This window comes from Sminthopsis crassicaudata, chromosome 1, assembly GCF_048593235.1.
Source record: "Sminthopsis crassicaudata isolate SCR6 chromosome 1, ASM4859323v1, whole genome shotgun sequence".
NCBI classification, from domain to species: Eukaryota; Metazoa; Chordata; class Mammalia; order Dasyuromorphia; family Dasyuridae; genus Sminthopsis; species Sminthopsis crassicaudata.
In genome coordinates this window covers 561,706,726-561,719,907 of record NC_133617.1, presented here as the reverse complement: position 1 = coordinate 561,719,907, position 13,182 = coordinate 561,706,726, and the positions used below count along the sequence as shown (strand labels likewise).

General features: G+C 33.4%; 1 protein-coding gene across 2 annotated transcripts in view; it reads left to right on the top strand.

Annotated features, from left to right (window-relative positions):
- Positions 1-13,182, top strand: part of ADGRV1 (adhesion G protein-coupled receptor V1) — a 710,827-nt gene that overhangs the window by 96,621 nt on the left and 601,024 nt on the right. For both annotated transcript variants that reach the window (XM_074282108.1, XM_074282109.1), the window contains 6 exons: positions 1,625-1,788; positions 3,380-3,503; positions 4,540-4,806; positions 7,631-7,757; positions 8,157-8,374; positions 10,476-11,219. In XM_074282108.1, coding sequence (XP_074138209.1) covers positions 1,625-1,788; positions 3,380-3,503; positions 4,540-4,806; positions 7,631-7,757; positions 8,157-8,374; positions 10,476-11,219 — 1,644 coding nt within the window. The remainder of the gene's footprint in view (positions 1-1,624; positions 1,789-3,379; positions 3,504-4,539; positions 4,807-7,630; positions 7,758-8,156; positions 8,375-10,475; positions 11,220-13,182) is intronic.

Genomic DNA, 13,182 nt, shown 5'->3' with positions numbered 1-13,182 from the left:
TTTTTGGCCAATCTTGATTCAATTAGGGCTAGTCTCAAACAATTCAATTCAACAAATGTTTACTAAATACCTGGTGCATTGTAATAGGTAGACAAGCTAATTTAGAAAATACTAGCGAATGATGGGTTCATGATGTATATAAAGATTGGTTGAGAGAACTTGGGGTACTTAGCTTAGGGAATATTTAAAAGGGCCAACAAGTATTTGAAAGGCTCGTTTATGGGAAAAAGATTATTCATTCAGTTTGGTCCTGAAAATAGGCAAATTTAAATTTTGTATAGAGAAAAATCTCCTAACAATTAGAAATGTCTTGAAGTGAGATGGGTTGTCTTGAGAGGCAATGGACGTCCCTCATTAAAGACTGAGCATATTTTATAGTGACACATTTTATATAGATAATTATCTTTTGTTTATGATTTGGACTCCATGGTCACTGAAATCCATTCCAGTTCTGAAATTATGTGCTTGTGGAAATATATATGGAGTAATGTGCTGTAGTAATATAAAATTTATATATAACACAATCTTGGATTTGATGGAGTTCACATTCTTGTAAGGGGATGAGATATATTAATATGCAATGTTAGAAGATAGGTGGAAAACAAATTGGGGGGAGGTTGTTACTTAGAAGGGGAATTAGGAAAAGCAGAATGGAGGAAGAGAAATTTGAACTGTTCCTTAAATTGTTGGTAGAATTCAATGACATATATAGAAAAAGCATAAGCAAACAAAGGCATGGAAATGGGGATGGATAGGATATGTTTAGAGGACAATGAGTCTTTTTCTGGATTCTAGAATTATGGAGGTGCAAAATATGAAAAAAAAAACCTGGTAAGGTATCTTCTATTTGTAGAGGGTTTTGAATTGCAGGCAAAATTGGTGTAAATTATATTTGTTGGTTAATAGATAATCCTTTAAGAATTCTAAGTAGAGGCACACAGATATGTTTAGTCTGGCAGTGACATAAAGGAAGAATCAGAGGAGGAGGAGCTTTTTAGAAGCTTTTTATGTTAATATTGTGCATGACAATAGAAAAGCCATGGAGTTGTTCCACTGAAGCAGGAGTCAGGGAAGAAGATGTATCATCCTGGTTGAATATATTTTCTTTCCAGAATTATATCAGACTGTGTGATCTTGAGAACACTGCAATTTTACCTCACTCTAGCAAGCATTCTTCTTGTCCATCTTTTTTGAATTTGCATGATTGTCATCTTTGTAAAGAACTACTTATTTACTGCTTTATGACAAATAATTTTTTATTCATGATAACAAAGCAAATTTTGCCCTTTAATATACTGGGTTGGTATATTTTTAGTATGTATCTCCAAGACTATTCTAAGCATAATCTCCTTAAGAATAGAACTAATTTCAGCTTTTGCTTTTGTATCTCCAAATATCCCCATCTGTTTCATTTTTTTATTTGTATCTTCAATAGCCATAATTTTATTGCAGATGCCTATTACTTATTTATTGATAACTAATATGTTAACAATAAGGTATTATGTTTAATTTTAAATTTTGTTTAGTTGGATTCTTACTGTTCATATTTTGTACATTTGTTATTATGAATGGTACATGCATACATATAAATGAAATTTATTTTATACTTGTTTATATTTCATAGCTGTTTATGAAATAATAAGAAAACGAGGCAACTTTGGCAATGTTACTGTATCTTGGGTGATCAGTCCAAAGTCTACTGAAGATGTGTTCCCTGTCCAAGAGACCATTTTCTTTGGAGATCAAGAATTTTCCAAAAATATCACCATTTATTCACTACCAGATGAGGTAAATATTGTATGCCAGATCTTGCATATCACAAATTATTAAATAGCCAAGCATTTTTTGAAGGAATGAATGTGTATCTGGTAATTTTAAAAATAAGGTGAATGAAAAAGAATAATTATTATGTAAATTCAAGTGTATCTAACATCTAGTTATAATCTGAAAAAGAAGCAATAAATATACTCTGTGGTTTTTGTTTTGTTTTGTTTTGTTTTTACCATTTTTAGTTATAAGATAAGAACAAAATCCATGGGGTATAACACTATCTGAGGGCAGAATACATATCTAGTTAGTGAGAGCAGGGACTATCTTTTCCCCTTTTTTTGTGTTTTAGCATTAGCACAGTGTTTTAGCACATAGTTGTTTAATAAATACCTATTGATCAACTGAGTGATTGACTGAATATCCCACTATCTATGCTTCAGGTAATGTTACTGCTGCTTTGATTCTTGCAATCACATTCTCCTGAGTGTCTTTCAGAGATTCAAAAAAATTGCTGTTCTGCTGTTCATTGATTGTAAGATCATATGACATACCTTCTCTTTTATCTAAAGAAGCAGGCACCTAGAATCATGGATAAGCAGAAAAGAGGAAAATGAAAAGGGGTAAATTCCCTTTGGGGTTGATATCAGGGAATGATTATTAAGCTCACTGACCAATGCCCTTTGATGCCATCTTCAGAGACAGAATAAACTGAAAAAAAAAGGCAATAGCATAAGCCCCTGTGGCATTTCTTATGTTTAATAATGAGAACAAAGAAAGGTCCATGAATGATAAGGAAGCCTAGAAGTTATAGCATTTAAACTACCATGCAAGAGATGAAGAGAGTTATATTAGGAACTACATATTTTGATCTCTTAAACTCCAAATGGATTCTAATGCTTGAATGCAAAGAAGAACAGGAATGGATATAAGAAGTGGGTCCACAAGATGGGTCATGCACAGGAATGATAACAGTGCCTATGCCAACAGAAACAGAGCTATAGTGAAACCTGTGACATAATATTGATATTTTTACGAACTGGCAGTGAAAGGATTTTTATAGTCCTTTAAAACCTGCCAAATCTCAGTTACTGTTTTTAATTCTTTAATTAAATTGGTCTCTAGAGAAATTTTACTTTATTTAGCAATTCATTTCCTAATTTACATTTGTTTCATTTTTCTCTCTCCCTTAATCCTAATTTGAATTGATGTATTTCAGATGATTTAAGCAGATTTTTCCCCCCTGGATAATTTAGTATGTCCATTTGTAATGGACAGAGAATTCAATTTTGAGTCAGGGACCTGGGTTTGATGGTTTATTGCGTGGCTTTAGGCAGATCAATTCTCTGTATCACTATCTTTTCATCTAAAAAAAGGAGGAAGTTGTAATCAGTGATCCCTTCACTGCATTAGATCCTATGATCCATTAAACACTTGGTAGTTCCTATAGATGCTTTGAAGACCATTATTTTGTAGTAGAATATGCATAGTAAACAGATGATTTATTTACTGTAGATTATTTTTTGTTTCTAATAGTTATCAATATGAAATGTACCTATTTGTCCTAATCACATAGTTTTTGAAGATCTTTCTTATAATCTATTTTTAATAGATACCTGAAGAAATGGAAGTATTCACAATAACCCTTTTTAATGCTACTGGTGGAGCCAAACTGGGAAATATAACAACTGCAACTCTGCAGATCAGAAGAAATGATGATCCAATATATTTTGCAGGTAACATTACAAAAAATAATTTATGTAAATTTCCAACAAAGAGGGATTAAAAAAAATTCCTAAACCTAATGAAGTACTTGTTTAAATATGGTTTGGTAAAATGAGACTTGTTTAATCAGCTGTAAATCTTAACAAATATTTTAAAAGGTCTTCTGAGAGGTAAAAGAAATATGATAAAATTCTATTACAATTAACCTAATTCTCCTGTCTGAGCCCCCCAAGGCAGTTGTTATTTGCTTTCCTTCTAGTAAAAGAGAAAATAATCTTCTTTTAGAATCCACAGTCCAGCTGGTTTAGTGTCTGGTTAATCTGACTGCCTTCTGCATGATTTCCATAAAGTTATTTCTTTCTTTTCAAGGGCTTGAATAAAAAATTGTATTACATGGCATTACATGCTGTTAAACAACTTGAATATTTTAAATATATTATTAGTTGCTGGTAAATAGTTTTGTTTTAATTCCATTTATTTGGAAACTTCAACATCATCCCTTTATAAGGTTTTGTTTCATTGGTTATTATTAATTCTCCCATGGCAGGAACTTTTTGAATCCATGTTGGTTGATGAATATTAATAGCAATCAATCAGAAAGTATTTTTGTGTTCATATTCAATGTTAGCAATATATTTTGGGAGATACAGAAATAAGAAGTGAGGTGTTCTTCATAGACTTTGCAGAATGATTGGGAAGATAAAAGTAATTCACAAACTATTAGCAGATAATACAAAACTGCATAATTAAGGTTAAATTATTTGCTCCAGACTCAACAAGCTGCCTGAGTGTAGAGAAAAGGGAGTTCCCTGAGAGCTGGAGGGTCAGAGAAGGCTTTATGGTGGAGAAGTGCCTTTAATAAGACTGAGAAGGATAAAAAGAATTTGGATAGACAATGGGGGAAAATTCCACGTGAAGGAAATAACAATGAAGGTATGGAGGCAGTTAAAGACCTGTAGGTGAACTTGGGTCTAAACTAATCAGTAGAAAGAAAAAATTTGATAGATCTTTTTTTTTTTTTTTTTTTTTCCTCTCTACAAATTTCAGAACCTCGTGTGGTGTGGATTAAAGAAGGTGGGATTGCTAACTTTACAGTTCTCAGGAATGGCTCCCTTGAAGTTGCCTGCACTGTCCAATATGCTACAAGGGATGGAAAAGCAACTGCAGGAGAAGGAGACTTTGTTCCTATTGAAAAGGGAGAAACACTCTTTTTTGAAGTTGGGAGAAGAGAGCAGAGTATATCCATATTTATTAATGAAGATGACATACCTGAAACAGATGAGCCCTTTTATATCATCCTTTTTAATTCAACAGGTTAGAAAATTATTTGTGCAGCAGTTTACTTGTTTTTAAATGTATTTTGGAAAGAAGAAGCATGTTAAATAGAGTGGTGAATAGAGAGGGGGCCTTAAAACCAGGAAGACCTAGATTAAAGTTCTGTCACTGACTCATATTTGCTTTGTGACCCTGGATAAGTGGTAACTTTTCATTGCTTTAGAAGATAATTCTTTCAGTTTTTAAATTGCAAAAAAGATGGTAAGAGGTAATAGTTGTTTTTTATACCAATGAAATCCTAGGGCTTGACCCTATCCCTATGGAAAATGAGACAGTTTACTTCTCCAGTCTTATTCACCCATTCCTTTTTATGCATTTTACATTCTTTTTTTGTTTGTTTAGTTGTTTAGTCATGTCTAATTTTTTGAGACATTATGGATCTAATTTTTCGAGACATTATATTTTGAGACATTATGGACCTAATTTTTTGAGACATTATATGACACTTCAAGCCCATCTGTCCTCTATTATCTCTCAAAGTCAGTCCAAGCTCATATTTTTGCTTCCATCATACTATCTATTCATTTTATTCTCTTTCCTTTTCTTTTTGCCTTCAATGAATTAATAAATATACACCACAGTTTATTGAGCCATTCCCCAATTGATGAACATTTCAATTTCCATTTTTTTGCCCTAAGAAAAAAGTTGCTTCAATATACAATTTTAGCAGGGGCACAGGGAAGATTTTTCTTTTCTCTTCTGCCTCTGATGTGCCTTCCCTAACTCCCAGCCAAGCTTTGAAGATAGCATCTTTTACTTTAAATGGAGAACTGGTGTCTTTTGAAGTCTATTTTTGTGGTAAAGTACACACTGTACTTTAGTACACACTTTTTCCCTTAGAAATATTATTATAATTGAGACTTAGATGTTGCCAACAGAGGATCTTACACTAATCGAATAGTCTGTATGTGCCATTGAAACAAATATAAGATGGCTATATGTCTCTTTAATAATTTAAAATAGTTAAATTATGCTGTAAGTCATAATCTAGAATTTTAGACTAGGAAGAAGGCTTATAGATGATCTGATTCAATCTTATGATTTTAAAGAAAACAACTGGCAATTATACAGTTGCTTTACAAATATTTTCTCATTTGATCTCCATAACAACTTGGAGAGTGTGATTAATATCATTCTTATTTTACATTTGGGAAATAGAAGCACACAGGATTTTATTGACTTGCAGTCATACAACTAGTATGTATCTGAGACTGTATTTGTACCCAAATCTTCTTTACTCAAGGGTCACTGCTCTATCTGTCTACTGTTCCTTAGGAGATGATAGAACACTAAGATGTAGAAACTATATATAAGAGAAATGAAATTGATAGTAAATGAACATGTTAAGGATCTACTGTGAAAGACATGAAAGCTTGGGATATAATATAACAGAAGGGAGGCCCATGCAATCAAGGGGAACTGGGGGAATATAATATGCATGCATATAGGTAAATTTGGGGAAGGAAAGAGCATTAACAATTAAAGGGATTAGACAAGGTTTCATGGAGTATGTGGCACTGAGCTAGATTTTGAAGGTAGATAAAGATTATTAGAAAAATTTTGGAGGAGGACATTACACATATGGAAACTAATTAGACACATGCAAGGAGATGAAATTGACTTGGGGTACAGCTAGAAGTCTAGTTGGAATGGTGTAGGGTATATAGTGAATGTTTGTTGTATTGTCTCAGATGTTTGATATTATATTGTTGTTTAGGCACACTAAGTTACATTTAAAAGACTTTACTAAACACTATGTAGCCACTGTGTTGTAAGTGCTGAGGATATGAAGAAAAGCAATGAAAAGGCCCTATCCTCAAAGAGCTTGTAATCCAATAGGAAATACAATTCTATGTACAACAGCTATGTTGTACATACAGGATGAATAGGGGTTAATCCTAGAGAGAAAGCACTAGCATTAAAAAGGATTGAGAAGGACTTGTTATAGAAAAAGAGATTTTAGTTGAGACTTGAAGAAAACCATGGAAGCTGGGAGGCAGATATGAAGAGGGGCATGGGAGACTCCCCCCCAAAAGGCATAAAGTCAGGAGTATCTTGTAAGAGAAATAGTAAGGAAGCCAGTATAATCAGATTTTTCAGTATGTGGAAAGAAGAAAGGTTTAGGAAGACTGGAAAGGTGGTAAGACATCCTTCATAAAGGACTTTAAAAGCCTAACAAACAATTTTGTAGTTTACCTTAGCTATGGTAGGCAGCCACTGGAGTTTATTCAGTTTGGGGGTAGAGGGCTGTAATATTGTTAGACTTGGCTTCCTTTTTTTTTTTTTTTTTTTTTTTTTTTTTTTTTTTTTAGGAAGGTTATTTTGATAGCTGAGTGGAGAATGGATTGAAGGAGAAGAGGTATAAGTCAAGGAAATCAAAGCAGAAGGCTGTTGCATTAAGGCCCACATCAGAATGGTGGCAGTTTCAGAAGGAGGGAAGGGGACATAATAGTAGACATGTTACTAGACTTAATAATTGATTAAATATGGAGTAATTAGATTTGAGGAATCAAGGTTAATATCCATATTGTGGGACAGGAAGAATGAGAGTGTCCTTGACTGGAATGGGGGAGGATATGGGTAGGAAAATAGTGAATTCAATTAAAAAATTAATGTCTTAAGGGAATTGATGCAGCATTATTCATTTATCACATGACACTTGTTGAAAATGGTTTCATTCTTGCAAATAAATTTATATGAACAATATATTGAGATAAAATAAGTATGACAAGATTTGAATGTAATAGAAAATGAACTTCTGATAGAGTTACTTGAAACTCTTCCTTTTTGTATTTTAAACTAGGTGACACAGTGGTATATAAATATGGGATTGCAACTGTTATTATTGAAGCTAATGATGATCCCAATGGTATTTTTTCTTTGGATCCTGTAGACAAAGCAGTAGAAGAAGGAAAAACCAATGAATTTTGGTAAGTAAGCAATAATTCTATTTCTATTCTTCTTTTGACATTTAAAAAATCTAAAATATTTATGTTTTGCTCAGACTCAGACTTTCCTGCCATTCAAGTTTTTTGAGTATGATGACTAGTAAAAAATGTTTTATTTTATGACATAAAGCTATTTTACCTTAGCCATCCTGCTGTTTTTTGCAGGACATGACATGACTTGACATACCCTTAGCAAATTAGGTTAACCTTTTTCATGGTTGGCTGGAAAATTCTGAAAGATATACAATGAGTAGGAAAATAGAAAAATGTCTATTTGGAGATTACAGGGGAAATATGCTTCTGGTTTTCTTATTCAATTTATGATCCATTACTTATAAACCAATTACAAATGAATCTTATTTAGTATGATTAATTCCACAGGATTTTGAGGCACAGAGGTCACTTTGGCAATGTTTCATTGATGTGGCAGCTGTTTGAAAATGATTCTGCTCTACAAAATGGACAAGAATTCTATGAAACTTCAGGGGTGGTTATGTTCATGGATGGAGAAGTATCCAAACCAATAATTCTCCATGCTATTCCTGATAAAATTCCTGAGTTCAATGAATTTTATATTCTAAGACTTATAAACATTTCAGGTATGACTTCTTTCTAGATTTTCTTACTGTTAACACCAGCTTGTGATGGTTTATACTTAAACAGATATCAATTGAAAAATTAGATTTTGTTCTTGATGTTGAGAATATTTCTGTGTGTGTGTGTGTGAGAGAGAGAGAGAGAGAGAGAGAGAGAGAGAGAGAGAGAGAGAGAGAGAGAGAGAGAGAGAGAGAGAGAGAGAGAGAGAGAGAGAGAGAGAGAGAGAGAGAGAAGAGAGAGAGAGAGAGAGCGAGAGAGCGCAAGAGAGAGTGTGTGTCACTGTTGTTGGTACTTGAGAGATACAAACTTTAGATAAGACAAGGATTGTATTTTTCAGGAATTTGTAGTCAAGAGGGTATAGGGTTCAGATAAATAAAATATACAATGATACACATTAGGAACGTGAAAAACAAGGAACTATAAGGAGTTCCAAGGGGGATCATCTTGTTATCACCACCACCATGTCATTATTATACTATATGCCAAATATTGTACTAAGCACTGGGAGTGAAAGTAAAAATAAAAATACAGTCATTTTCTTCAAGAAACTCAAGTTCTAATGGGTAAGATAATATGTTGAAAAATTATGCAATTACAAGATATAAACAGTATAAGTGGAATGTAATCTCAAATGGAGGGAGTCTTTATATAAAAGGTACCTATATGGGAGAAAATACTTTATCATTAATTTAATCTCCGCTTAGAAGTTATTTTGATTTTATTTCAGAGTGTCTATAGAACATTTTTCTTTCAAATCTTCCCATATAGCAAAGATGGAAGTAATAGGAAAAACAATAAGTGTCTACTGTGTATAGAGCACAATTTAGTGCCATCTTGTATAATATGTGTCTCCGTGAATATATATTCTTACTAGGGAACTAATGCAAAAATACATATGATAATATTCTACAGCAATATCAATATTTTTTGGTGCTTTAAGATTTATAAAATATTTTACATGGATGATCTAATTTGAGATATTTACAGGAAATATATGCCCCCATTTTTCTTTTTTTTTTATTATAGCTTTTTATTGACAAAACATATGCATGGGTAATTTTTTAACATTGACTCTTGCAAAAACTTCTGTTCCAACTTTTCCCCTCCTTCCCTCCACCCTCTCCCTAGATGTATGCCTCTATTTTTCAATGAGGATACAAACAACTTCTTTATGATCATTCAAGCAATAAGAGTAAGAGGCAGGACTTGAATTCAAGTTTAAAAATAGAATGTTATGTGAAATATAAAGGAAGGGGGGAATTATATTACTGATCAAAAGGATCAGGACCAGCTTCATGGAAAAGATAGCATTGAAAAGATGGATAGGAATTTAACAGATATATGGAGTGAGGACATTATGGACAATGGGACAGTAGGAGCAAATGTAGTAAGGCTGAGCAGCTCAGAGCATACTTAGATGCTGAATTGTCCAATTTATTTGGCTCTAGAATAAGTTTCTACAATATTATATGAGATAAGGCTGGAAAAGTGGGTGGCATCTGATTGTAGAGGATTTTGAATGCTAGACAAAAAGGAATTTGTATTTTACTCATTGTAGAACTTGGAGACTTGAGAAGAAAAGTGACATAAAAATTATGATGGAATAAATAATGGAAGGAGATGGTGAAGGCAAAGATATCTTTTTGTTTGGAGTGATGACATCACACCTGCTATTTAGAAAGATTATTTTTATATTCTCATGGAAGATAGAAGGCAGGAAAGACTAGACGTTGGAAGTCTAATGAGGAGACTACTGTAAGAGTCTAGCCAAGAGTTAGTTGATAAAGGGGCTGAGTTATGGTGGTGATCATCTGAGTAGAGAATAGGGAAAGAAGGTAGAGATTCAACTACTCTCTCTCAATTTGCCCTTTCCATTGTCTTTTGGAAATTCACAAAGAATTCCTAATTTCTTTTTCATTTGGTCTTTTTTGTTTTTCTCTTTCTGTGGCATTTCTTTTATAAGCATTTCTCACATAGGTTAAATATGTGTTTGTTATTAAATTGTTAAAATTATTCTTTTAAATAAACTCAAAGTCTTCCAGGTATAGAATATATGGATTTCAGATTCTGCGATCTTAATCATTTTGTATTCTCAAAACACAGGTGGATCCCCAGGTCCTGGTGGGCAATTAGCAGAAACCAATCTACATGTCAGTGTTATGATTCCATTCAATGATGATCCCTTTGGAGTTTTTGTCTTGGACCCAGATTGCCAGGAACGGGAAGTAGCAGAAGATGTCCTTTCAGAAGATGATATGTCCTATATTACCAACTTCACTGTTTTGAGACAACAAGGGACCTTTGGAAATGTACGAGTTGGCTGGGAAATACTGACCAGTGAGTTCACTGATGGATTACCTCCAATGATAGATATTTTATTGATTGGATTTTTTCCTAACTCAGTGCAATCACAGCCACATAGGAGACGCCATCACAGTGGAACAGATGCTTTATACTTCAGTGGAATGGAAGATGCATTTGGAACCATTAGTTCAAAATATCACCCCACAAGAAATAACACAATTGCCAACTTTACATTTTCAGCTTGGGTAATACCTAATGCTAATACAAATGGATTTATAGTAGAAAAGGATGATGGCAATGGAACTATGTATTATGGTGTAAAAATTCAAACAAATTCTTCTTATGTAACACTTATGCTTCATTATACTACTCTGGGTTCCAATGTTACTTATGTTGCCAAAACAACAGCTGTGAAATACTTGGAAGAAAACATTTGGCTTCATCTTCTGATTATCCTGGATGATAGCATAATTGAATTCTACCTTGATGGAAATCCAATGCCCCGAGGATTGAAGAGCTTGAAAGGTGAAGCAATAGCTGATGGTGAGTGAAGTGTTCACAGCCAGTTTATTAGATTTTAGAATTATATAAGCTGGATTAGAAAAAGCAAGTGTTTAGTTTAAATTGAATCATTTTTTTAAATTGAAGGAAAATAGGAAAAATTATTGAACATGGATAAATATTCATGTAGCTGAACTTTATGGGCTACTTTGAAGAGGCATTTGTGTTTACATTGAATTAAGTGCTCCTGTTTTGTGGAATGTTTATGTCTATATATTCTCACTTGGTAATCTCATCAGATCTTATAGTTTTTTTAAATAATATTTTTATTCAGATGACTCCCAAAAATCTAAGTCACCAATCCTAGTTTCTTTCTTGAGCTCTGCTCTGGTCATCACTTAGTGATGTTTGATTATTTCTTTTTTTTTTTTTTTTTTTTTTTTTTTAAATTTTAAATTTTTTTATTTTATTTTATAATTATAACATTTTTTTGACAGTACATATGCATGGGTAATTTTTTACAACATTATCCCTTGCACTTACTTCTATTCAGATTTTTTCCCTTCCTCCCCCAACCCCCTCCCCCAGATGGCAAGCAGTCTTATATATGTTAAATATATTACAGTATAATTTAGATACAATATATGTGTGTAGAACCGAATTTTTTGTTGCACAGGAAGAATTGGATTCAGAAGGTAAAAATAACAGTTTACATTCATTTCCCAGTCCTTTTCTGGATGTAGCTGGTTCTGTCCATCATTAATCAATTGGAATTGGATTAGCTCTTCTCTATGTTGAAGAAATCCACTTCCATCAGCATACATCCTCGTACAGTATCATTGTTGAAGTGTATAATGATCTTCTGGTTCTGCTCGTTTCACTCAGCATCAGTTGATGTAAGTCTCTCCAAGCCTCTCTGTATTTCTCCTGTTGGTCATTTCTTATAGAACAGTAATATTCCATAACATTCATATACCATAGTTTACCCAACCATTCTCCAATTGATGGACATCCATTCATCTTCCAGCTTCTAGCCACTATGAAAAGGGCTGCCACAAACATTTTGGCACATACAGGACCCTTTCCCTTCTCTAGTAGTTCCTTGGGGTATAAGCCCAGTAGTAGTATGGCTGGGTCAAAGGGTATGCACATTTTGATAACTTTTTGGGCATAATTCCAGATTGCTCTCCAGAATGGTTGGATTCTTTCACAACTCCACCAACAATGCATCAGTGTCCCAGTTTTCCCACAACCCCTCCAACATTCATCGTTATTTGTTCCTGTCATTTTAGCCAATCTGACAGGTGTGTAATGATACCTCAGAGTTGTCTTAATTTGCATTTCTCTGATCAATAGTGATTTGGAACACTCTTTCATATGAGTGGAAATAGTTTTGTTTGATTATTTCTATGTGAATGTACTACAGCTCTCCCAAATTATGTGTCTAAAGCAAGACTCATGATTTTTCTTTCCAAATTTACTTTTCTTCTTTAATTCCCTATTTATGTCAAAGTTACTAGCTTCGTTGTAAATCCCTATTCTTCATTTTCTATCAACACATATATTTAAGTAGATGTCTCATTTTTTATTGCTATCTCCACAGTATTTGTTGCATCAGTGAATTCTTTCTTTTAATTCATATAATCACAATCTGAGCTCAAGCCCGTATCATCTTTTTGCCTGAACTGTTGCAAAAGCCCCCTAATTAGTGACTGCTTCATTTCTTTTTCATCCTCCACATAGTTTGCTGCTGAAGTGATTTTTTTAAGGCCCAGGTTCATCAGTATCACTCCCCATTCAGTAAACTATGGTGGTTCCCTAGGCAATAGAGAATTAAATAGGATTAAATACAAACTTGATTTGGATTTTAAAGTCCTTAACAATTTGGTCCTAAATTTTATAGACTCCATATTATTCCTTTTTGCACAGTCTATGGTCTATCCAAAGCAGCCTTCTCCCTATACCCCACGCAGGACATTTCATCTTCTTTCTAAGTAGCTTTTCT